The sequence below is a fragment of the Ambystoma mexicanum genome, chromosome 4p, assembly GCF_040938575.1.
Source record: "Ambystoma mexicanum isolate Mex_15411 chromosome 4p, UKY_AmexF1_1, whole genome shotgun sequence".
NCBI classification, from domain to species: Eukaryota; Metazoa; Chordata; class Amphibia; order Caudata; family Ambystomatidae; genus Ambystoma; species Ambystoma mexicanum.
This window is the reverse complement of record NC_090927.1, coordinates 1,006,324,154-1,006,351,560: the sequence shown is the minus strand read 5'-3', so window position 1 is coordinate 1,006,351,560 and position 27,407 is coordinate 1,006,324,154. Positions and strand designations below refer to the sequence as shown.

The following is a 27,407-nucleotide window of genomic DNA, read 5'->3' as shown; positions in this document are numbered from 1 at the left end:
GTGACACTCTTGTTTTTGCTATTGAAATCCAGATATGTTGATGAAATGTTGACATTTTTCTGTTTCCCCCGTTTATATGTTCTCCCCATATACAACTATATCCCAAATATATCCCTAATGCAAACATAGATAAACTAAACAATCCAGCTACACAGTGCATCACACAAGTATAAGAGGAAGAAAATGCAATGGCAACATAATGCTCACAAAGAGAATGCTGAGAGTGTGCCTTAGGCGCATACACAGATATCTGTATTTTCATCATGATAAACAGTTGGAGAAAGACAAGAGGCAGGAATAGATAGAGATGAAAGAGTGGAGGGGAGGGGAAAAGGAATAAAGAAATGAAGTGCAAACCGTGTATAGCAGCATTGAAACAACAATGGTATATATGAATAGTATATACACAACAAGAATAATACAGTAAAAACATGCTGTTATAAACAGTTTCGTAATACTACTGGTTTACACACAGGTAAATCTGTTGTTTTGACGTATCAATATTTTGTCACAGTTTTCACACCTCTACTTCTTGTGCAGGGGGTGCAGTATGGGGTGCCTTCTGGACATCCTAAAAGGTGTATCCAATACTGCAGCTCATTAACCTTTACCGCAAGAAGAGTGGCATAGACAACAGTGAAAGGAACATTGTATCTAGGCTCACTCAATATTCAGACAACATTTTTGATGAAAACTTAATCCCTTTGATCCCCTGGGAAAGGCTGTAGTGGTGGCGATGTCACTGAAGTAGGTGCAGCACTGGCTGCGCCTTCAGACCGCAGTGGCGATATCTGTTGAGAGACATTTTATGGCTTTTGTTAAGGCAGAAAGATAATCACTGAACTCATCCCCTAGAGCGGACGCAGCCCTGTGAGCATCTGAAGCATTTCTTATGGTAGATAGGGGCATGTGCATTCGCTGTCCTGTTACCACTTCATGGGGTGATAAACGGTGATCCTTGCAGGGCTGCATGCGCATACTGAACAACGCCAGTGGCAAACAATGCACCCAGCTCTTCTTCAGCATTGTGTGCAACTTCGATAGTCTACTCTTTAGCAGTCAGTTGATCCGTTCTACAACCCCATTGGCCTGGGGCTGGTAAATTGTGCATCTTAGATGCTTTATGCCCAATAATGTGGTCACTAGCTTAACAAGCTTGTTAAAGAAATGGGTGCCAATATCTGCCCGAAAGACATCACTAGCACTCCAATGAGGCAACACCTCCCTCACTAAAGATTTGGTGGAACTTTTAGCATCGGATGTGAAATATCTTGACCCATTGCACCGCTCCTCCATATCTGTGTATTCGATGTGGAGCTCTCTGAATGGCCCAGTAGAGCGGGGCAAAGTACCTTGTATAGTTCTTAGAGTGTGACCTGTGCTGTATGTTTGGCAGGTTATGAAAATGATCATCATAGTAGAAAGACCCTCCTGGAGATTGGGACCAAACCAGGCTTCCTGTATGTCTGCAGCAATGTGTTGTTTTGACAAATGTGCGGGATGGCGCAACTGGTCGAAAGCAATTAACAGTAGTCCGTGTGGCATAACAACTTTGCCTGTGCTATCTTGCCACCATAACAAATCTGTAGGAGACTGTGTACACCGTCTCTGGCTCCACAACTATTTCTTCTCTTGGGGTGCCTGCATTTGTAACTCAATGATCTGAGCTATTGGGAGGGAAGTGTACAGGGCTGGCAACTGTTCCTGTCTTTCTGTCACCGGATACTCCAAAATGAAAGACATGGGGAGATATGCAGCTAGTTTGGCTGCCCGCGGCATCTGCAGCAGCATTGCCGATGGAAACTGCGTCTGTGTCATTGGTATGGGCAGCGCATTTTACCACTGCCGTCCCAGAGGGCTGGGAAAGTGCTTCGATCAATTTGTCCAATAAGGCAGCATGTTGGATAGGGCACCCTTAGGACACGCTGCTGTTTGTGCTGAATAATGCATTGGCAGCCTTTTTTCACCACCACTTCATATTCTCCATCCATTAGGCGGACCGCTGCCACACCACTATGTTTTAGGCCTGTCCTGTGTTCAATAGTTGCTGACCCATCAACAAAGAGGACTCCCCACCCCCCTTCAAGCGGGCTGTCTTTTGGCTTTGATATGTCCTCCTTTCCTCTCCTTCAAATGTTATGCAGTCATGCCTCGCAAGGTCTTCCCCAGTAAACAATTCTGTTAAAAAGGTAGCATGCCTACTGTCTTGCACCTCACTATGGGAATGTTTGAACTGGATAGGATGATTTTATACACGGATGCTCACTGAGTGGTCAATGTTGATTTAGACCGCTCCAGAATGGGGAATACTGCATGCTCCACATACAATGTCACGGAGCACCGCATGGTAATAGTGGAGCTTATTTCAATTGCAAATGTAGCAGTGGCAAGCACTTGCTTGCAAGGGAATTGTCCCTGAATCACTGAGTCTAACACCCCACTGTAATAGGCCAGTGGCTTGTGGCCCATTGTGCTTTTTTGAGCGAGTGCAGCTGTCATCATCTGAACATTGGAATGGGAGAATAAGTACAACTTTTGGGTATAGTCAGGGGTTGCTAACACTGGGGCAGTTCGAGATGACCTCTTTCAACTCAATAAAGCTAGTGATCATGTCCTCTGTCCACGCAATCTTGTCAGTTTTCTGTGCCTCTGTAAGGCCCTGCAACCAAGGCCTGGTGTATGCTGCATAATCTAGAATCCATGCCCTACAGTGATTACACAACCTGAGGAACTTCTGCATTTCCTTGACAGTCTTGGGCTGGGGAGCACTGCACACTGGTGCAGCACATTCTGGTATTATTTTCTTTCTGTGGACGAATATCAATTGGCAATATTGTACCTTTGCTTTGTCTACCTTGTACCCTTGGTATGCCAACAGCTGCAAGAGGGTGACAGAGTCACTCCGGCACTGCTGCTCACTGTCACTGCACTCAAGCAGATTGTCCAAATATTGAATGATAATACTGGGCACTTGGATATTCCCTAAATCAGCATGTAGTATTCTATTAAAAATACTAGGGGATTTGCAGTACCCTTGTGGCAATCTCATGTGCTCTAACTGCATTCCGGCATGTGTAAACGCAGTGAGAGATCGGGAGTCTGGATGCAGGGCTATGGAAAGAAAGTCATTCTTCAAATCCACCACGGTGAAATGTGTTGCTTGTTTTGGGATGCTGCACAAAATGGTTGCGGGGTTGGGAACTACAGGATATTCTGCCTATACAATGTCATTCAGAGGGCAGAGATCGTATCCCACTCCCATCCTGCTTCTACATTCTCTTGCAAAAAGACCCTATTTCCCGTATCCCCAACACTGAACTGGTCCTGCTCCCCCCTGGCCCCACCGCTCCAAATCCACCCTTGCCCCCTCTACTTCCTTGAAGTCCTCCTCTTCCACTTTGCTGACCTCCTTGGTACCACTCTAGGTACTGCAGCTGAGGTCCAGCGGTCCATTGCCCTGGTCCTCTGCTGGGCCAAATTTCTGCTATTCGCGTGCCCGTTTGCACTGTGGTCTGTTCTGCGGGATCTATTTGTGTCACTGCTGCTACTGCCCCTTCAACTGCTATTTTTGCTAATATTTTCTGTACCATTTTCACTTCCCCAGCATGCACCCTTTGTGCCATTTCCTTCTCCCTCTCTTTTATTCATTTACAATGGTGTATTATTATAGTCTGTATTTCGGGCCACCCTTTCGCTTCTCCGCCTACTATCTTATCAAGATCCTTCTGCACTTCCTTGAGTAATCCCCTTTTAATAACAAAGTAGAAAAGTGGAACTGATCGGTCTAACTGGTCCCCCATCCCGGCCCTCCACATCTCCTGTACCTTTAAAATATACTGGGGGGGGGCGCTGTTGCACACAGCACAAGATGGCCACCTAACTCAGGAGCACCGCAGCCTGTGTGACTTCAGCGTACCATAACAAACTCAAGGGTGCCCTTTACTTGGCGACTCTGATATAGGGGACCGGAAAGTGTGTAGATGTGTGAAGATGTTGTAGAAAAGGATGCTGGAGGAAACAGCAGCACAGAAATCCATAGGTTCGGCCAATAAGCGAACTGACTGCATGAAGGAGGAGGATAAGGCAGGAAAGGAGAGCAACAGGTGTATGAAGGTGGCAGGCAAGCAGAGAAAACAAAGGAGTCAGGAAAGGAATACGGGACCACAACGAGGGAAAAACAACAAGAAGCAAAAAAGAAGAAAACACATGAAGAGAAAACTGTCAGCAGGCACCACAGTATCAGTAAACATTGTGAAACATCTGACACTGTCTGCGAAGGGCTATATCGCCAAGTGTTAACCGGAAGTGACATTGATGCATCCAGGCACATCTGCCATCTTGGTTGGCGATATTAGCTGGGGCTGAGATGCAGTGAGAGCGGTGCATCAATCAGACCTGTTGACGCCGCCACCACGCGGTGCAGGCCACTGGAGCTGGCGAAGGCAGGAAACTCCTCCTCCTTCAGTAAGGCCGCGGCAACACTGCTCTTTCCTAAAGGCCCATCGAAGTGAGATGCGACCGGTGGAGAGAACCATCGTCCCTCTGGTGTTGGTGACTGGAAAGCTGTGTCTTGCTTGAGGGTCTGCAACGGGAAGGGCAGAACGGTATCCTAAACTGTGGGTACGTCGAGCGCTTTGTATGAAGGTGCCTGCTATTGAGAGAAACACATCATCGATACTGGAGGGAAGTAAGTGCCAGGAATAACGTCACTGAACCATTACTGTCGACACAAAAAGCAGAACGTGGGGTGACCACCATATGAAACAATAAAGTAATGGCCCATACAGTTGCTTTACGAGTGTTGGCACATTCATGTCTGCTGGCAATATTATATTTCCCCCATGATTGTTCCGACAACGACGCCATACGCAGTTGCTGCGACTTTAGACCTTCTGCACCGTATACATGCTATTGGCAGTTGCGAGTGGATGAGTGCACCAGATCATGCCCTGGGGAGTGAAGGGATATATTCGGTCCGCCGGAGGGAATACACCAAGCAGCTGCACACGCAGAAGTGCAGTGATTGTGGAGTGTGGAGATTGGCCCAGCCATAGATTGATTGCACACCGAAATACCACAACGGCAGTCACAATATGTAACTACACCATCCTACTCTAACAGACAACCTGCCAGCGCTGTGAGATTTGGGGCTCTTATACCATGCCAAAAGGTGCCAGTAAACAACAGAGTTCAATCAATATGTTTGTTAAAGCAACGCCGAACCCCGTGGAGGAGGTGGGAAAGGCTAACGGACGAAGATGCAACAGGAAGTAATAGTTTAAACCACATGATGGATTATATGCAGGAAGGATTCTCCGCCATTCACACGAAATTGGATTACATGAATGGCATTATCAGGTCTATAAAATGTAGGATGGAAAGAAGTGACCATTGGGTAACAAACGGAAAAGAGAGTTGGAACAGCCGAGGTTGAGATTATATCATTAGGAAAGTATGCTTCCACTTTGACTAAACAAGTTGCGACTATAGGCAAAAAGAATGATGACTTAGAATCCTGTTCTAAACGTAACAATCTACGTATTATAGGGGTTCTCAAGGATAACATCAAAGGATCAATGGAAGATCATATAGAGCGAATGTTGATGACTCTACTGGACTCCCCGGCACTGTCACTGCAGTTTGCAATTGAGATAGCTTATCGGGGCTTAACACCTAAGCCTAAGCCAGGCGGACCCCCCCGGCCCATTTTTGCACGTCTCCTCAATTGGGATCCTTTCGAGGTCACCAAAAATGTAGAGAAGCCCTTCAATGGGCACTATAACTTAAGTATAGTTAACAGTTAATTGTAGAAGAGGGGTACCTAGTTACAGAAGAAGGCACCCCTTTTGTTGTACATATAAGCATTGCTGGTATTAACTTAAAAGGCAAATGTATGTGATTTTCTACAACAGGGATCCATAAGAAACCTCAGTGAGGCTATTTTTGAGTTTTGACTAGGCTGTTCTAAGGAAGGGTGAGCAAAACTATAGGATGTATTACGTTACAGACATGGCTCTGATAAGAATGTACTCCCAACTTGGAATCAGATGATTTTGCAAGGAGTAAAACATTATTTAGCTTTGCCAATAGCAATACGTTATGCTTATTAAAATATGCTATTTCTCCTTAAAGTTCCTTTTGAGATCGGGGAGAGTACTTTCCTATGTCACTCTTGAGTAAGTGTTGTCACAACTCTTTTCACAGGACAATGAAAGCAGAGGCACAGGAATTATGGTCATCATATTCTGTGGTGCAGTTATTTGGATGCAATTATCATCCTTAAACAGATTTATGAGAGGCATGTTCTCAGGCCTTGAATTAAATTGGCACATGAACTCCTGTTGTTATGTTTTCTGGCACATTCCTTGTCGCTGTCATTATTGCATCTACAAATAATCTATAATTTCTGAATTTTTTGGCAGCCACATCAAATATGATAAGCAATATGCTCGCAACCTAGGTGTTCTCTTTGGCTCCTCTCTCACCTTCTCGCAACACATTTCACTCACCTCCCGCTCCTGCAGATACCACCTCTACAATATTCGCAAAATCCGTCCCTCCCTCACATTCCATGCTACTAAACTCCTAATCTCCTCTCTCATCTTTTCCCGCCTCTTCTATTGTTCCTCTCTAATCTTCGGTCTTCCCTCATCTCAGCTTACCCCTCTCAAATCTATTTACTACTCTGCTATTCGTACCCTCTGTCTCCTTACCTCCCGTGACTCCATCTCCGCTTCGCTCTCTCACCTTGGCTGGCTACCTTTCCACCTACAACTTAAATTCCACTTTCTCTGCCTTGTTTTCAAAACCCTCCATGGTCTTGCACCTCCATATCTCTCCTCCCTTCTCTCCTTCTACTCCCCCTCTTGCCCCCTTCGTTCTGCTGACCACTTCCTTCTCACTGTTCCCCCTTCCCCCTGTGCTTCCTCCCGGTTCCGCTCCTTCCAACTTCTTGCTCCTCTGCATTGGAACTCTCTCCCCCTCTCAATCCGCTCTTCCACTTCCCTCACCTCATTTCGCACTTCCCTTAAATCCCTCCTCCTCCACTCTCCACCTTGATGCACCCCCCTGCCCTCTTTACTCCCCCCTGTTCTTTTTCCCCTCTTTTAATCCCTCTCCCTTCTACCTTTACTTTCTTCCTCCCCTCCTATTACATTTATTCAATCCTTCCCCTCCCCCTCCCCCAACACTACTGTTCCCACTCCACTCCGCCCCCTCTCAGTCAATTGCTCTTTGCACTGTTTTGCTGAATCATTCAAGTTGTAATTTGCTCATAAAGTTATTGTTATTACTCTGTATTTTGTTGTTCCAATGTACAGCGCCTTGGTGTAAAGTGCTCTATAAATCAATCAATCAATCAATCAATATTATTTTTGGTGAATAACATGAGTGTTTGTTTCCAGTGGCATAACATACTTTATGTATTGTCTCTGAGCAGTGTTGACAAATGAATAGCCACAATTAAACCTATTGTTTATACTGATCATACAATGTTTTAGGTGCATAGACATATTTTTCTCTGTATAGCAGACCTTTTTTTGGGTACTGTGGAAGATCTTGAGGTCTTGGATTGGTAGATGAGCTCTCTTTATAATTACATATAAAATATTAGATTTTTAGGCTGTCTTTAGAAAAAGTGTTGTACCATGCATTGTTTAAAATGAATTGTAAAGAATTGCATTAGTTGGGGAAGGAGAATCACCCTTCCAAGCTTATAGACGATAGCTAACTACACATGCCCCCAAAGTGGTTTTGCTCGTTAGTCAGTTGCGCACATGGAAAATAACGTGCACACAAAAGCAAATGATTTCCGCACTTAGAGAAAAATAATTAGAGGGTACTTTGACCAGGACTCTCTTTGAACTGTCTCAGTTCACAACTCCTTCCTCGTATCACCACCAGGCTGGATGGCTAATGACGCAAAACAGTGCCAGATTTAAATTTCTGCTCCTGGCTCACAAAAATATCCACAGAAAGGCACTACTGTATCGACCCTCATCTATCCAACTCTACAAGCCTTCTCATAATCTCTTCTCTGCCTCCTTGACTCACCTTGTGGCACCTTGCCTCGTTGTGCTACCTCTCGCTTCCGCTCTGTCTCGCTTCTTGCTCAACTTGCATAAAATTGTCTTCCCCCAGATATCCGAGAAACAGTTCACAACAATTTGTTCAAATCCAAACTAAAAGCCTACCTCCCTGTCTATGAGCTACCTTCTTAATCTACCGCTCATCTGTCTTCTTCATAAAAAATTGCCTTTACCTCTACTCTGTCCCTCACTTTCTACAGCCTCTAGCACTTCATCCATCATGGTCACATCCCTAACACAGCAGGCCATACCGCCTACCTGCATTTACAAATGTCTAATGTTGGTTGTCTTTAATCAAAGTATGTTCTCCCATGCATTGTCCCCCATGACTCTTCCAGCCACAACCTGGTCAGAATGTCACTCAAACTCGCCCCATTGTAAGAAGCTCATTGCTTCCCATCAACTCTTATTTCTCATCTATCGTTTGTACTTTTATGATCAAATGAGCATTGTTCCACCCTGTACAAATACATATATATATATATATATATATATACAATCCTTCCTGGAATTACAAGAAGTAAAGGCTGGCCACTGTTCCTACAGTCCACCAACTTCCCTTTTCTAGAGTCAGAGGGGCAATATGGTCAAGTCTGTCTTTGGTGTCCTTAATAGCGCAGACCTTTGTCCAAAATACGTTTTTGCAGGCTTTCTGGGGTCCTGTAACCCACAACTAAAATTCCACAACAACAATGTCCACCTCAGACCTCTCAGTGCAACGAGGCGTTGGCTTCCCTAGTCGAACAGACCATTCTATATACTTGTCAGCTAGGCCCATGCAAGTTTGTGTTAGGTAGACATAGGAGCTGGGCCTGTACCTTCCTCTTGAACCCTCCACCCCCACCCTCCCCTCTCTCTCTCTTTTTCTGGGTTCTTGGAGGGAGCTTAATCCCACCACCTGCCCTGCAACTTCTGTTACAATCTAACACTCTTGGTGATTGTCTACACCTGTGTGATACTAGGATGAGCTGTCCCTAATTGCCTAATGTGACCTGTATAAAGTGCACAGAAAGAGGGCTGGGCCTCATCTATGTCAGGGCCTGCCGGCATCTTAAATGTGATGCTCCTAGTGCTGCCTAAACTGCCTGCCCTAAGATGTAGTCCTTGGTTGCCTCAACGTGTGAAACAGAAGTCAAGGACACCCTGGGAAAGCATATGGCCTGAACGGGGGAAGCCTGTTTCTGTTCATAGAAAATGGCTTTTTTGAACTAGTGCTGTTGAACTTGCAACTGTATCAACTCCTTGATTTCACAGAAAGAGAAATGTATCTATTCCATCAAGCAATTGGTTGCAAGCGGTTTTCAATAGACATTTGGTTAATGGCGAGACAGTTTTTATAGTATGTGTCCTCTGCCTTCGAGTGGGGACTCAGTGCGGGTGGTCTTGGGATCCACTGAGTAACTCTTAAAGGGCCAACATCCTCAAGCTTGGGACGGCACCCGGCCCATGAAACTACCCTCCTAAAAGTCCCCAAATGTAGGCAGTGATCTGGAATCAAAGAGTAGAAGTTTGATAATCAATGGTAACAAACGCAAAACAAGCAAGTCATTTTTAAAATAGTATTCATTTTAGGGCATGGTATAATAGTAGTAATAGTAATTGGTTATTTATAACGTGCTTAATACCCAGAGGTTTCTAAGCTAAATAAGATAGAGGCAAAAGTACAAAGGGGAGGCAACAGAGAGTGGATCCTAAATGTACGACTTATCCACTGCTAAGTGACAACATAGGCATAGAAAATCACCTTGGACACTGATGACCATTTGCTGAGACACACCCAGGCAACATTTCCTCCCAATTCCTCATTAGGGCTTGGGAACCCAATCAGATAACATCAGGCCCAGCTTTCTACAGCAATGTCCCCCACACACCTATCGAACTGCATTTTCTAATACTGCATCAGGACTTACCTGGAACTTCTCACCGCGGTTCATCTGTGTCGATCGGAATTCAGGCGAATCTATGTAGGCATTGGGATAAATATTATGCAGAAAATGTCCTCGGTAAGAGACCTTCATTCTAATAAAAAGATAGATTATTGAAAAAAGTACATATTTGATTTAAAAACAATTCAACTGCTAACTACTAACATTGGTCAGGATAGAAGACGTTGTGCCAGCATGCCCAAACATCTGCTACAGATAGATAGTAAATGGAATGGAGCCAAATCAGTAGTCTTCAATAAAATGTGTTTTTTCCAGACACGAGAGGAAAACTAAGCTCAGTTTTAAATTATAAACTTTACAACCTTTTTTAAGTAGCAAACAACAATGAAAGCTACCTCACAATACAAAGCAAAATTAAGAAATGCTGCAGACGAATATAAAACGAAGTGTATCACTCATGCATTCACAATCTGCGGGTAATACTTTTAAATTTTAACTTGGAAAGCAAGGTTTATGGGTTTCACCATGAACTCCTGTTAAAGAAAAGGCAAACATAATGTGATTTGTTTGTATACGTGCGCAGTCTGAGAACACTTTACTGGAGCAACTAAATGGGAGTTTCAGATCATTTGAGTTAGAGACAATGGGCCTCATTACAACAATTGCAGAATGCGTTTAACGGCGCCGGTAATGGTGCCGGCGCCGTTAAACGCATTCTGCAATATTACGAGGTTCCCTGGTGGGACCCGCTCTGGACGTCTGGTTTTATCAGATGTCCAGAGCGGGTCCCGCGAGGGTACCAGGGAGCTAACAATGGGCCGGTCGTAATCGGCCCGTTGTTAGCTCCCGTACACATTCCCATTGAGCCCTATGGGGGCTCAATGGGAATGGGGAAGGTCCGGGCCTGGGTTCCCTGAAGGAGGAATTACCGGGCCCTCCAAACTCGGAATGGCCCGGTAATTCCCCATTCAGGGAACCAGGACCCAGACACGGTTTTGGAGGCAGCCATGCCCTTATTAAGGGCATGGCTGCCTCCAAAGTCGTAATGAGGCCCAATAGGTTTTTACAACGAATAGTTGAGCATTATTTACAAAGGGCATTAGACCTCTGTTGACCTGTGTAGAATGCAATCTGCCCATTAGTCAACTAGGTGCTATGCAGCAGTCAAAGGGCAGGGACCATGGCTAGGGCCCTATAACAGAAGTATGCCAACCTAAGGAAAAGCAGCAGAAGGGGTGAGGGAAGTAGAGACGAGGCAAGGAGAGGAAGTCCCTGAATCAGAGGGAGGGTGAAACTCCCAGTGATGTTGGTATCTGAGCTGTGCTTGCCACTACCATTACTGCCAGACAACCGCGAGACCTGGCAGCGTAGAAGAGACCCTTTCAGTTGTGAAATAGATGGTATGATCCTGAAGAACGTCATTTTTAACTGTCTCTAACTTTTTATATGGAATCTACAACTACAGGAAAGAGGCACTCAGGTATAAATAAAAGCACACTGGAGTCACCACGGTGAAGAAAGAAGAGGTTGCCATCTTCAAATGGAAAGTTGTTACATCCCCCTCAGGGAAGTGCTCTTTAAGGGGCCATTGGTCTAAGAATAGCAAAAAAAGTAAATTCTGTGGGAACCAATGTCTACTAGGCATGCTTAACAGGAATATGCTGGCATGTAAATCCTTCATCAAAAGTTAAAATAAAACACATTAATCCTTCCTTTGTCTGGATGAGGACGCTCCCATCCTATTTTTCATGTGCCCCAAACAACCTTTTAAGAAACAGCATGTAAACAATGCTCAGAGCTGCTTGTGCCAGCTAAGGAGAATATTTTACATCTATCTTTGACGCAGGTATCATAGATGAGCAGGATGAGGAGGGCTTGCATGAACAACATTATTTGATGGTGGAATGAAACCGAGAAAAAGAGGATTTGTGCAGACGAAAAAGGTAGACATCGCCAAATTTAGAGAGAAGGTGACCTGCAATAGCACTGCCACAGAACATGCAATACCACATGCCACATGCCATTCCCCTTAGTTCTTTGGAAAAGGAGAAATGGAGGTGGTGAGAGGAGAGGCCAGGCTGCATGGAGACATTGGGAAGAATGGGACTAACTTTGCACCCCCCAAGTGCTCAGGAAAATTGACACTTTTCCACCTTAAGTAGAGCACAAGGACCTGATCTGAAAGATCAATAGTAGCACATTGTGATTTTGTGAATATATGAAGTGTTTGCTACCAGAATATTTCTAGATCGCAACACAGAGGAAACCTTTTCATTGTCTTGCCGGTGCCACAGGTACACCTGTACATCAATATCTAATTGGCCACTAACAAGTAAAAGTGTGTTCATAAATATTGGACTGGCAATTTTGCCATTCTTTTGAGTAGATAAAACACTGCTCCTGAGTAGTTTTCCTCATCTGTACAGAGATCTTTAATTTGAGATTAAGTACAGGATTACTGCATGTGTACTGTAGAAGCCCCACAAAAACCCAGCTAAACTCGTTTGCGATTTACAGTCTGTTTGTTAGGAGGTATAAGCTTTTCTGGTGTCGCATTTGATAAAGTGAAAATGCTTGCCCTGCGCGGTATATTTGATGTGTTCTGTGACCTGCTGTTTTAGGGACTTTGCAAACTGGGCACAAATAAAGGGATATATGTGATTACTGTGTTTTATTCAAGCAATTATATGCAGGGGTAGCCCCCACTGCCCCCTTAACCCGTTACATAATTAATTACCCTTACCCACCCCGCACATAAAATTGCTTTATAAATCGAGTTTTTGTAGTCTGTATTTTTGCACTCGCAGTAAAGGAGTCATACCCAAATAAAGCTGTGAAAATAATGGGCCTCATTCTGACCCTGCCAGTATCCTGGCGATAGAGCCGCCAGGAGACCGGCAAATGTAGATACCATTTCCGATTCCGAGTGCCGATGTATATCCCCATTCATGGATTTGCCGTCATTACCGGAACCGGCAATACCAGTGACAGTAATGACGGCTTTTTTTGCCAGTCGGGCGCCTGCCTTACCTCACCTGAAGGTAGGACAGGTGCCCCACCGGCCAACCCATAGACGGCTGGTCCGGTAAAGTGCCGGTATTCATGAATACTGACACTTTTTTACCAGACCAGCCGACTTAGAATGAGGCCCAATGTGCTTTTCTAAAACTATTAATTTAGGGAACGGAGGTTTGATGGGTCTTGGGACTGGGGACATTCCTTGTGTTGATAGTTTACTACACACAATTTTGCAAGAAACTGAACTGTTTCCAAGAAATATGAAAATTACAGTAACACAAATGAAATACTTCCTTAAAATTAAGTGCTGTATCAAGGTGACAAAAAGCTCACATTAGATGTTCTAGTTGTAATACATAACGGCACAAGTAGCGATTTAAGGCAAGAAAACAACAGTAAATCTAGGGAGGATATTCAGAAGCCGTTCTGTGTAACAGCAGGATTCTGCCTATTTCTCATCTGGAACATACTTTCCCTTCAATAGGATGCTCAGGCGATCATCCACAGTAGTCTTGTCCTCCACGGCGTAGGCCTGCCCTTTTTGCAAAGTCTGAATATTGCAGAACTGGCCAGTCAGCCTCTGAAAGAGCTCCGGAGGTACGTGAAGTGGTTCAAAGAGGCGCTTGTAGATTCCCTTCAGCTCCTTCTCAATCTTGATCTATAAAGAAAGAGCGTGGTGTTAGTAAAGTTTACTACATTAGTGTTTGTTGGTCATCACAATATTGTTCACGTTGGCCATGTGCAACCAAAGAAATACAAATTGAACTGAAGTCACACTCAACACTGGCTTCCAATGTTTTACGCACATCAAGAGCAAGCTCATCGCTATGGGTGTTTGGAAAGGAAGTATGTATTTGTCATTTAGGTTAATAACATAAGGTGGAGGTTAGTAACACTGAATAGTACAATCCAATTGAGTTTTACAGATGACCAAATTCAAATATTTATTACACCTATTCTGAGAGTTTGATTGGATTTTAATATTCGGTGGTTGAGAAGTCCAGCCTCACAAGATGCAGCAGAAGAACACTGTCCTTTGTGTAGCAAAGCACACAGTGAAGTCACTGCTCAAAGGTACATATGATAAGAGCATGTAATCAACAAATCAATCGAAATCTATATGTCCAGTGTGGTGAGTTTCAAGAACTCCTACTTTATTATGAAGGGGCTAAACTCCTGGAGGCTGCCTTGGTCTGGTCTCCATCATCATGTGGATGGAGCTGGATTCCCTGGGCTCATCCTTCCCTTCAAGCCGAAGCACTCAGATATCCCCTTTGATAACACCAGGACCTCAAATGATAGAAGGAGACAAGTTCCAGCTAAACTTGGGATTACCAGAGCCAAACCCCAGAGAACAATTAGACTCCAAATGCTCTGAGAAATCCAACAAGGGGATAGAATGAACCCATAAATGGTCAACAAATGCCGCTGTGGAGTAGCAGCGAGCATAAGTTGTGGAGTAGATGTGAACAGCAGGCTTACCCCAAATGCAAGATGCAGAAAATAAGTGAACCACAAGCGTTTAATGGACTCAAAATGCAGAAGAGATTTAAACCGCAGCAGTACAGGGAAAGAAACGTACCTTCAGGTCCGGATCAAACACCCAGTTCTGACCACTCATGAACCACGCTGTCCAGTGGGAACACAAGTGCTGCCCACTAGGAAGATGCAGACAGTCGCAGAACACTGCTAAGCCATGATGGTCCACTCAGGTAATTTAAAGATGGCTCTGAAGCCCTTTGAGCTGGCCCTTAAACAATATGCTCACAAATGAACTCTTTTCCAGTACCAGAAGGGTAACAACAAGGAAGCAACCCTTCAATCCAAACCTCACTGGAGACCAAGCAATGCAGAGACCTGAGAGGGGACATTCAGGAAAAGCATCAGTCCCGGACCGGATAACAGAAAAAGCACCCGGCCCTGGAGTATAAAAAGGGCTGGGGGAAACTGAAGGAGGGTGAACGTTGGGGGGGACACAGTTTCCTGGACATTTTAGGAGACTGCTCCCTGGAATTAGGTAGTTTACATGCTGTCCTCTGTGCAGCAGATTCTATGGCAGACATATGACTGAGACCAGGCCACCTGCATTAGTGGTGCCCTGAAGGTGGGATCCAGAGCCAGGTTCTACGTCTAAGGCCTGATACTAGATGGAAGGCCAGGGGATTGTGCACTTCCCGGAGAAGCTTAAAAAAGGAAAATCCCAGGCAGGAGGGATAGAATATTGTTTGCCTGAGAAGGCAGCTAAATGAGGGGCAGGGGGGAGAAATACATGTTACCGCTAGGAGTTCTTCTGAGCACCAGCGGTCTCAGAGGGATTTAAGAGTTGTGCTGAAGATCAGAGTTTGGGGAGAGACCCAAGAGAATCGATTGTTGAGAGGTCATGGAAAGGCCTGAGAATAATTACATGTTGAGAAGAAGAAAAATTCCTGTAGCGGCCTAAATAAATCTGTGCAGACAATGGACCTTAAAGAGGTTAGAACCACAAGTACTCCCATGGGCGTAATGTAGCCCCTGGGAGATGGTTGTATATGGATTAGGACTGGACTTTGAAAGTTTAGGATTGGGAATACTTTTGTTGGCCTAATTTACAGAACATTTGTGTTGTAAGACACAGAGAGGTTAAAGGACATGTTAAGAGTAGGTTCGAACCTTTATATTGGCCAGTACATTTGGACTTTGGTTAAGAGACTAGGGGGATCCCTGGAGGGACAGAGACTTATAGGCTTAGTGTTAAGACTGTTATACATTCAGTATTGAAACATCAACACAGTGGGCGAGTGTGCCAGCCAATCAGTTTGCTCAGAACAGACTTTATCTTATGTTCAGAGCCTGTGTTGTGAGCAAGCCATGGGCAGCTTGCATCCACACCTGCCCGACACCTAAATATTTCCCATTGCAGAGAGCATTTACAATAAAATGTTTGTGAAAATGTGGGTAAAAAGACCTACAACCAGTACTGTATTGTGACACATTAAATAATCCAATAGATTCAAGGACACCAACAGAATATAGAAGCATTTTTCCAACACATTTTATAATGCCTTTGCTCACAATGTATGCCAGAATTGCCACTGCAAAACACATTCCATTATGCAAGTACCCAGAATATGAGCAAGTATTTTATCACTGTAATCAGCCATTTTAATTGCTGGCTGTTCAATATATTTCATTATTGATACCAGGAACACACCTGTGCTGCATGTGCCCAATAAGGCCAGTTTTGCCATTGTAAGAACACTCATGCAGGTTATGTCCAATAAGGTCATTATTTGCACTATAAGAACACTTGGCCCTGATGTGCCAAGTAAGGCCAGTTTTGTGCCACATTCAAAACACTTGTGCTGGCTGTGCCCCCAAAGACCTTATTTGCCAGTGTGATAATGCCTGTGCTGGCTGAGACAAGTAATGGCAGTACTTGCCACTGTAAGAACATGCATGCTAGCTTTGCCAGTGATGGCAGTATTTACCACTGTAAGAACAAATGTGCTGGCTGAGCCCAGTAAGGCTAGTATGTGCACCAGTCAGAACGCTCCTGTCGGCTTTGCCCAGTATTGCCAGCATTTGCCACTGTAAGAACACTTGTGGTATCTATTCCCAGTATGGCCAGTATTTGCCACTGTAAGAACATTCATGTTGGTTGTGCCATGTAATTCCAGCATTTGACACTATAAGAACTCTCTTTCTAGCTGTGCCCAATAATTTCACTATTGCTAAGGATTTCAATCAGGCAATACACCCTGGTCTCAGCCTAGTATGCAGTCCGCAAATGAAATACTTATTGTATTGTGTCTATAGGTTCAATATTCTGAGGGATATACCACTCACATCACACACCTTCTCAAAATACCCTCAGGTCACAATGGACCAGGAATCAGGCTGGTTGGTAAAGGTAATATGTATTTATTATTTAAAATTCAAATCAAACATGTTTTAATATATGGGGCAGCAATCACCAATGTGGTGATACTACAAATAAGAAAGTAGGTAATGCAGTTGAATTCACATTTAGCAACACAGAATATAAAACACAGAGAAAAGAACAGTTTTGGCTCGTTTGGAAGATAGCACTTGAGTTAAGATTTTCCCCTGCAATATTCCTTAACCCACAAATAAGCAATTCTAAACGGATGTGAGTAAGCAGCGGGTGTTCAGGAATAAAGAACAATGTACGGATTTGAAAACAACCTTCCCTCCCCAAACAAGAGAGAAAAACAGTTTGGAAATCTTACACTTTTAAAATGACATTCGAAAATGACCTAGCAAACAAGGAAAAGTGTGCAAAAATCATTAAATCAATATAAATCTCTATGGGAGCAACATTGGAAAGATCGTAACAAACATGAGCTATAGTATGAGCAAGATTAAACACTTTGAATCTTAATGGAATTTTGGAAATTCTTTAAATTGGAACTCACACGTGGAAAACTTTGCAGAAATGCGAATTCCCGCCTAAAATTCATTAAACCGTTTCTAAGATTTTTGGATGCGGTTTATGTGTTGTGATGTAGCTACAGGTCTTATGTTTAAGTCAGCGTTCAAATGAAGTCTCTAGTTATTAAATTGAGGAAGATATGCAATGTTGAATGAGAGGTGTTTTTAGAAAAATAGAGCAGAGAAAGACAGAAAATCAGTTTTAAAATGACAGATTCATTTTACTTAAACTAGACTTAATGGCTTAGAAAAAGAGAATGCCACCCATGAATCTCCACAGTTACACGGCCGCTTGTAACCCTTCACGTGGCGGATACCCCATTTTCTTTATGGAAATTACTTTAATCAAAATCACTAATGGCTTATGGTCTAGTAAAACAAAAATGAAGAGGACATCGGCGCTAACACTAGGAATCACAGACAGGGTTGCAAGAATGGTTCTGACAATATTATAGGTTCTTTAATTAAAGATAGGATGGTTTATAGATTGGGATAGGACAAGGTAAGGCAAGATATGCTATGGTTTACTATGATTCCTATTAATACTTACGGAATCGGATCAGCTGGGCGGTTCTGGTCACCTGCACTGGCACCTCGGGCTGGAGACTGGAAATCAGTGGGATGGCGAGTTTGGAGCAGGCAAGCATTAATGGTAGCAAGCCAAACTGGATCAAAATGCTTCCCTTAAGTTTTGGGATGGTTTCAGAATTTGGGCCTAGCTGAAAAGGAGTTCAGCAATGCAGATGCCTTGGCTTTGCAAAGAAATCTGGAATCAGGAACACGATGCAGAATTCAGGAACAGGGCGCCACGCAGAAAATCAGGATGAAGCCAGGAATCAGTGTCTTTGTGTGCTGCGAGGTTCCCTTATTTATCATGCCAAATGACATCACTAAGGTTTATGGTAGGGGCAGACTTACAACCCATACCCACAATGCAGTGATTGGTCAAAGGCACAGTTTCCGCCTTGCTTGTTGCTGATTGGATGACAGAAAAGGATGTCATGTTTTATGAGATGATCTGGAAACCTCCCATAGTTATTGGGACCAAAATCTAACTTTCCCACAAATACATATTCTGTTCTGCCCTCTAAGAAAATCAGATACATAAGTTACATATTTCGTGGGTCACATTCCAATCCAACTCCCAAGTCGGTGGGACCTGATTTAGTCTTTCTGTTGAATTTTGGCAATTTTAACCATTAAAGGGTCGGCCTAACATTTCCTAATTCTGTACATATATGTGCAATTACCCCTAGTACATGTGTACACAATGTTATGTTTGCAACATTAATAGTTTCTGCGCAATTGGTCATTCTTTATAACTTCTGTTCCTTATGCAGTAAGAAATTCTACCAAGTTTTGAAAAGAATAGTATAAATTCAGATTTATATGTATGCGCTTTTCATATAATTTCTCATTCTTTCTGCCAAGTTAAATGTCTTGAAGTTCAGTGGCAAAATAAGCATTTTAAACCCAAAAGTCACATGTCCGTTTTTTATCTTTCTTCCCAAGTATAAGCAAATGTAAAATCCTTTGGAGTTGAATGCGGGGTCTCTCCCTGGAGAGTGGAGCTTCCTGCCCCTCCCCTGGAATGGTGAGTGTCCAAGCCTGCTTTTGTCTTCGCCTGGGGCAAAGACGAATGTCTAATGAAGTCCCTTTGTCATGAGTATGCGAGGCCTCCCAGCAGCAATTAGCCTTTCCTGTGCCAGACGTGGAGGTGTCAACCTTTCTCACGGCTAAGAACTGTCTTAGCAGGTTTTTCTTTATATAGTTGATTAACTCAGACTGGGTTTAGCTCTAAGTTTCACCTTTTAAAGCTTTCCTTTAAACATATAATATTAAATAGTTTATAGGTGGATTTTTAACATTAGCAAATCCTTTGACATTCTTAAAGAATTAAGCCTTTACACAAGAATATACTTTCACAACAGGCGATTTTGCTCTTCATTCATGAAAAAGCATATTCAACTTATTTCTTTAAATCCGGTTTACATCTGCAGCAAATACGCATTTTAGTCAGCACTAGTTCTTCCCTTGAGTGCTGGGATTGTTTGCAGCATGGGTACATGTGTCATGCCTTTGTTTAGAGTTTCTCTTGACAGCTGTTTCCTGATACTTGCTTGCAAAGAAATAGCCGCGTTTTTCCAGTGGAAAATGAAAACAACTGTTCCTGGGTTGCTTTTTCATAGATACATTTTGTAGGAGCTGTCATTCCAACGAGGCCCGGTTCCTCTGAGCCACACTGGATGATTCTGGGCATTGCAGGGCCCTTTAATCTCAATGATTTAGTAGAAATGAATGGATCTGGCACCAAAACAGCACTTTTTAAGGTTAGGAAAATGTCAATTTAAAAGGCATGTTCGGGTTTTCAGCACAATTATGCTGTTTCATTCACTTTGCTCCATGTGGACTGTGGCAGAGCCCACTGTCATGCTCCTGCAGTGAGGACTCTGTTTTCACCCCCCCTGAACTGTGTGTGGCAGGGTGTGCAGCCTTTTCCTGGTTGTGACAGAAATGCAGTTTTGAAGATTCTGGCGTGCAGAGGAGTGAGCGCGGTCATTTTGGGCTGTTTCCTTCACCATTGCAGTAAAGTGATGTAGTGGGGCACATTGGAATTGGTCAAAATACCCCACACTAAGCAAAACACATTTCCATGGTGCGAGGCAGCCGCCCTCCCAGGCCAAAAACCATGCCATGAGAGGAAGGCCTTTCGAGCACCATTAAAATCTCTGACACACTGTCAGACTCTTTCACACACTTATTCCAAGACCTTCATATGGTTTATGGACTTTGCATCGAATTTTTTACATCGAATGACATTTCCATCTATTTTTTTGCATAGAACAAATATGCATCAAATGCATTTTCTTTTTTGGGGGGGGCAACCTCCCGTTTGTAACCCTTTAAAACCCACCACAGGAAAATGTAACACTGTACCCCCCAAAAACATGCATTCGATGCATATTTATTTCGATGCAATTCCCTCAATGTAAATGCATTCGATGGAAAGGTATTCTATGCAAAGTCCAGAGACCCCTTCACACAACTACTGTGAGAAACCTGAAGATGTCTCCCTTACTAGTCCCCGGGGGTCTGTCATCCAGGTGGCCAGGACACGGCCATTGCTATTGGATCCAGTTCCTGGGGGTGGACCAGTGAGGGATGAACACTTGGATGGGGGGGGGGTCCTTGGGGAGTTTAGTTTAGTTTATTATTTATAGAGCGCGCCAGACCCTGTGGCATCAGGGCGCACACAACAAGAATATGCTCAGCTTAGTTACAGGTACATGGTAAATAGGACAGTACATGGTCATCAGACAATTTACATTAGGCAGATATATACAAGGCAGGATATAGGTTCAGAACAAAGTTTTACATGTGCAGGTATTCTTGAGAGGAATATAAAATAATAATATTCATAGTAATAATATACAGGCACCTGGAGCATTCCAGTGCATGAAGAAAGAGTCGGATACAAATAGCCTGGTGAAGGGGTGCAAGTCGAACTTCAGGTAAGTTCGTCAGCGGATACAAGCAAGTCAGGGTAGTTAGGTGTCATTAGTTCTCAACCAATTGGTCAGGTTCTGTCTGAATTTCACAAAGGGCTGGGGTTCTCTAATGCCATGGGGTAGTGAGTTCCACAACTGTGCAGCCTTGACTGGGAAGCTGTGTCCTCCTATGGTAGCGAGTTTGAATCGCGGGACTAGTAGGCAGTTTGCGTTTGCTGTTCTTGTGGGTCTGGTTGAGGTTCTTCGATGTAGCCTATCCTTGAGGTAGAGTGGTGCTTTGTTGTTGAGGCATTTGTGGGTAAGGGAGGCAATTTTGAGTTGAATTTTATCAGAGGTGGATAGCCATTTGTATTCTCTTCTTACTGAGGATATATGCTCATTTCTGTTAATCTTGAGAGCTGCTCTCAAGGCATTATTCTGGAGGACCTGGATTTTATGTATGGTCTGTTTGTAAGCCCCAGTGTATAGTCATTACAATAATCCAATTTGGAGAGTATAAGGGCTCTGGCGAGCGTTATGCAGCTGTCTGTAGAGAGGAATTGTTTGCTGGCTCTGATAAGTTTGCATGTGTATGCAGTAGTTGAGGCTAGAGAGTTAACTTGTTTAGCAAAGTTCAAGGTGGCATCTAGGTAAAAGCCTAGGGTCTCCACTTCCTTTGCTACTATTATGTTATTCTCATCGATAATGAAATTGGCATAATCCCGGCTGAGTTTGGATATGTATGTCGGGGTGCCTAGGATAATAAGCTCAGTTTTGTCATCGTCCAGGCATAAGCCGTGTGTGGCCATCCATGCCTGAATGATGCTGTAGATTTCATTCGCTAGGGCTAGATCCTCGACGTAGTCTCCTGAAAGCGGAAGGAGGATCTGGGTATCGTCTGCATAATTGCTGTAGGCGATACCCAGATGATCCATTTCGTCGAAGAGTGGCTTTGTGAATACATTGTAAAGGGTAGGTGACACACAAGATCCTTGAGGTACACCGCAGGTTATGGGAATCGGGTCTGCCGAGGCTGATGGAGAGAAGACTCTCATAGTTCGGTTACTCAAGAAGGATTTGATCCATATTATGGCCTCTTTAGAAAAGTGGGCTGCAGAGTCTAGGTGGCTGCATTGGACTGTATGGTCAACTAAATCAAATGCAACTGAGAGGTCTATGTTACGCTCACCTGGTTCCCACGGGGGCATCGACCGGAGCTGGGACGCTGTTATTTCCACCAGCGTGACGTGTAGCGCCAAGAAGACTGACTGGACTGGCCCGCTCAGCCTAGTTTGTCTGGCTCGCAAGAATATTCTTCTGCAAAGGAGAAGAGGAATTAACCACCCGTGGAATTGAGTGTCAACCCACCTTCCCCACTCCCGTTGTCTTCCCACTGATCACTCTTAATGTCCCCTCCTTAGTCTCACCTGATGGTTTGGAAGGATGAGCTCTCCATCCTGCGTCGACCGCAGGGGCGCGTTTATGACCAGTTACTTCACTGGCCTAGAGGAATTGGTGAGTTCCAGTATTGACTCTAAAGTCCAATTGTTCATAAGAGTTCAAATGTCTGCTCTTCACTCTGTCCGATTCCTTGCAGGTTGCCGATTAATCCACTCGAAGATTTCCAAATGGCGCTCGGTAAGATTCAGGTAAGTCTATTGTGTTTTTCCCCATAGGGGCCGGGGTACGGCGATGAAGCAGAGTTGACTGTGCCGACCCTAGATGAGGTGCGACCCCCGTGGTAAATCAGGTAAGTTTTGTGAGGGGTAACTGGTATTGTCCTTGCTTTCTCCCCTTAGGGGCCGGGGTACGGCGATGAAGCAGAGTTGACTGCGCTGACCCGAAATGAGGTGAGTACCTCCGTGGTAAATCAGGTAAGTCCTTTGGGGTAGCTTGTATGGCCTTAGAGAGTCCCCTTGCTCACCTTGCTGTCTTTGTCTCCTTAGGTGTCGGAGGGCGGCCGCGAGATGGAGAGAGCGTGATGGAATGCTGAAGTACCGCCAAGCAGGTGAGTTCAGCGCGGCGCCATAGGAATGCGAAGCGATGCTTCAAAGACTTCTGTCTTTCAGTTCATTGGCGAAAAGGATCAGGATTCAGGTAAGGATTAAAGTTAAAACTCCTGTTCTAACCTTTATCCTTTTTGTCTTCTTGTTTCAGGAGTCCCAGGACTGAAGCGGGCGTGGCTGAAGCCTGGAGCTGCTGAAAACACGGTGAGCGTTACGCTGCAGCAAGCAGAATAACGCAAAGCACGTGTGGCTGTCCGGGCGTGGTTTAAATAGCCTTGGAAGAAGATCCAGGTAAGTATTCTTCCACAGCCCCACCCAAGTAACAAAATAGTCCCTTCAGTAAAATAGTTCCTCCTAAGCCTCATTTGGCTTGAGTCTTCATTCAGCATGGTCTGCCTCAGGTGAGTATGCAGCATGGTCTGCTTCAGGTAAATTATCAATAATGAGCCTGGCGCCCATGGCGCCAGGACTGACTTTACCTTTATGAGCCTGGCGCCGTAGGCGCCAGGACTGTCCCCAAACAGCCCCTAACTGGGGCTTTTGGGCATGCTCCAAGTGGCATGATGCCTGCTTCCGGGGCTGCTGGGCCTGGTCTGGTCTTCCGGGGGCAGGCATCATGACAGTCTAGCAGGAGAATTAGGGCTGCTTGGCCGTTGTCTCTGCATTGATCTATTTGGGCCTTAAGATCGATTAGGGCTGTCTCAGTCCCGTGTTGTGGACGGAATCCGGATTGTCGGGTTCCGAGTAGGTGGTTGGTTTCAGGGAAGTTTTGTATTTGCATGTATGCCACTTTGTCGAGAATTTTTAAGAGAAAGGGCACGGTCGTGATGGGCCTGAAGTTAGTGGGAATGGCCGGGTCAAGGGTTTGCTTCTTTAAAAGTGGCAGTACCCAGGACTCTTTTAAGTTATTCGGTACAGTGCCTGTGGTAAAGGATGAGTTGATGAGTTTAGTTATGAATGGCAATAATTCTCTCGCAGCATCCTTAATCAGTTGGGCAGGACATTGGTCACCTTTAGAGTTGGACGGTTTAAGTCCAAGAATAACCTTTTCTACCTCAATGGTCGATACCTTGGAGAAGCAGAAACGCGATTCTTGTTTGGGATTTGGTGGAGTTGCTATAATCTGCGGGATATGAGGCGTTAGGGATGCTTTTTTGATGGCAATTTTAGTTTGTAGGTTGGCTACTTTGTTGGTTAGGGCAGACTGTATGCTAGAACACCATTTTTTATCCTTGGTGCAGTTTTCTTGGGGAGCAATAGGTGTTTCCAATTCTTTCAGAATGCTGAATAGTTCTCTGACACTAGATTTAGATTGAGATATTCTAATATTATATGTTTCCTGTTTGGCTAGTAGGATGTCTTTCTTGTATTCTTGTATTGTATTGGGATGATGCCTTGGCGAGGTTACGTTGTAGTGGAGTGTGACACCAACGGGTGAGACACAGTATCCCCTTCTTATGACAACTTTTCCCCAACCTTCCACATAGGATACACAAACATTTTACCCCCCATTTCTGATGTGAACACTTTCGCATTTTACGACGGACTAACGCTCAAGCCATTTACCTGACATGTCCAACACCAGGGTCAGGCAAAGTCAGGCAATTGACCAGGACCGCACACACCTGATGGCCCTTTCTCTTCCCAACAGGGATAAAAGGTGGAGTCCAAGAGCGCAATACAAGCAAGGCAGACGGCAAGATGTGAGAGCTAACTCAGCACTGCAGTTCAAGAGGAGGAGAAAGACAACGCATACCGAGAGGGTGACAAGGAGAGAAGCGACCTTGCCCATTCCGACCAAGGCCCGTGAAACCTCTGCAGAAGGAATATTAAGACTGCAAACAATATCCAGCGTGTGTTGCAGCAGATGTCAGCGATGGTTTATAGTGATAATACCGAAAACAAAAATCTCGAAAACAAAAATCTCGAAAACAAAAGGCCGAAAAAAAAAAATATCGAATTCTTTTTATGACGTTTTTTTCTCGAAATGGGGGGGTTTCCTCCCAACCGCCCTTTTTTTCTATTTCTTTTTTATTTTAACCCTTTTTTTTTTACTTACCTGACCCCAAAAACACATAAATAAATAAATAAATAATTCGATATTTTTTTTTTCGGGATTTTGTATTCAAGATTTTTGCAGTTCGAGATTTTATTTTCAGTATTTTGACCGACCACCGTCAGCGATACACAAGACCCTCCTCCACTGATAACCAAGCCGGGGAGAGACGCTGTTCTCCGTGGTACCAACCTTGACTCCAAAGAGAAAGAAAGACAAGCGGTTCATCACAGCCGGTGAGTCGGGGGAAGAGTCGATAAGAAACCAAACTATGTTGAACGATAAGTAGTAAACGGCTAATTGAACTGTGAAACGGTAAAAGAGCTATTGATGCAAAAAGGGGGAAAACCAGCAACAGGGGAGTCCGGCACCATGTGGGTGCTCACTCAGAAAACTCTGGGCGATTACCCGATTGTTGAAACTAACATAACCAGAAGGCCTTGGAAAATTTGAAAAGAGGGTCAAAGTGGTCATACAAGGGTCTTGTAAAACCCTCTGTACAGTCGAAAGTCTTTGACAGAGGATTGTGAAACTAAGGGAAGTGAATCCCGCATCGTAAAAGTGGAATGAGAAAAGCTCAAATTACTAGATTGGCAAGAGTGAACCCGTAAGAGGGATGCAGATAAAGAGGGGGTGAAGTCTAAAGTCCTGAAATACGGTGCGTTGACAATAGTGAACCCGACCGAGGGATGTCCACAGTGAACTGTTCAATAAGACATTAAGATTTGCAAAGGTCACAGCAAAGTTGCATTGAAAGCCATAGTGAACCCAATCGAGGGAGGCAAATAGTTGAGTCGAATCTGAACCCCAAAGTGGGGGATCCGAGGGTGATAAGCCAACTCTCAGCAACACGTGAATGCAACAAAGCAAAGTGCAAGAGGGAACGCCTTTTGAATACATGCCATGCGAGAATGAAACCAGACAAAGAAAGGCTATTATTCGAGAGGGATCTGAGCCAGCAAGTGGGGGAACACAGGGGTGAAGAACTGCCACCCAAATAAAGCCACGAGAAGAACCCTAGAACTTTTTGTTGAATATTTTACTTTGAACCTGCGAGGCCCTCGAAAGTAGGAAGATATAGCTATCAGTGGTCCTGGTATCATTAAGAAACTTTATAGGGAGCTGTGCCCGGAAGAGGGGATCCAAGGGTGAAAAGCATCACCCAACGTGAAAGCAGAGAAGAACATTTTGTTTATAATTCCGAATACATCAAGCCCATGGCGGCAAGAGACATTTTCTAGAAAAGGGACATAACCACTGAAGGCCCTGATTGCTGAGAGCAGAACTGTCAGCTCGTTCTGGGAAAGCTCAAGCGTGTGCTTTGCTCCAAAGTCCTACTTTATCCCGTTCTAAAAACGTGGGGAAGGGAGACCCCAACTACCGCATCCCAATTTATTATTTGTGAACACTTCTTTCTTTCTTTTGAACATTATACCACACTTCTTTTTGTATTCAGCGTAAGTAATGGCAATAGTTTTTTTTAGTATATGCCCTTTTATTTTGACAAGACGGCACTCAGACTGCCTTATTATTGTTTGATGGTCGAAACTTGCTCAAATCTTAGATTTAGGTTTAGATTAGGCATTTTTCCAACCTACCTATACAGTTTAATAGACACCCTTGAACTGTGATAACTTGTCTCTGTCTTTACTGTTGCCACCATGAGTTCCTTACACTACACAGACACCCTCTCACTAACAAATGGGCTAGCCCTCATTCTGTCAAACTGTCGTTTACACAAACACACAACACTTAAGTGTCAGCATTTGCTACTATATGTACTTATGCTGGCTGTGCACATTAAGGCCAGAATTTGTCACTGTACGAACACTCATGTGGTGAGTGCCTAGTAATTCCAGTATTTGCCAATGTAATAACACTTGTGTTGGCTGTGTCAGGTAATGCTCGTATGTGCCACTGTGAGGACATGTGTGCTGGCTGTGCTGAGTTCGACCACTGTTTTCCCCTGGTTGAATACTCATTTAGGTTTTGTCCACTAATGCCAATATTTGCCACTGTAAGAGCCTTATGCTGGCACACACACAGAAACACACAACCCCAGAACTGGCCACGGCAGTATCCTCTCTTTTTCTCTTCCAGAACTCCTTCTTGAATGCCAGCAGTGCACAACAGGTCAGTGGGTCAGGAGACTTGCTGCAACTCTCCCTCTTCCCTGCTCAGGAATCAGGCAGGGTCATTACTCTTGCTCACCCCAGGTCTGATGGTACAAATGAAAGGCCTGCTGCCCATTATACAAATGGAAAAAAAAACGTTTTTCTCCACGTCACTTTTTGGGACCGTAAGGGTTTCAAAAAATGGAGGTGCAGTGTCAGAGCACATCCACTGTTGAGCTGCTATTACGTGCGCCCCAGTCTCCTGCCCTCTGATCTCCCTCATCTCCCACCACCATCTCACAGCTTTCACCAATTACATGC

General features: G+C 44.2%; 1 protein-coding gene across 4 annotated transcripts in view; it reads right to left on the bottom strand.

Moving 5' to 3' along the window:
- The window catches only part of LOC138453590 (blood vessel epicardial substance-like), a 904,667-nt gene that overhangs the window by 65,908 nt on the left and 811,352 nt on the right, over nucleotides 1-27,407 (bottom strand). For all 4 annotated transcript variants that reach the window (XM_069606590.1, XM_069606589.1, XM_069606587.1 and 1 more), the window contains 2 exons: nucleotides 13,462-13,649; nucleotides 9,998-10,106 (listed from right to left, as the gene is read on the bottom strand). In XM_069606590.1, the coding sequence (XP_069462691.1) occupies nucleotides 9,998-10,106; nucleotides 13,462-13,649 (297 nt within the window). The remainder of the gene's footprint in view (nucleotides 1-9,997; nucleotides 10,107-13,461; nucleotides 13,650-27,407) is intronic.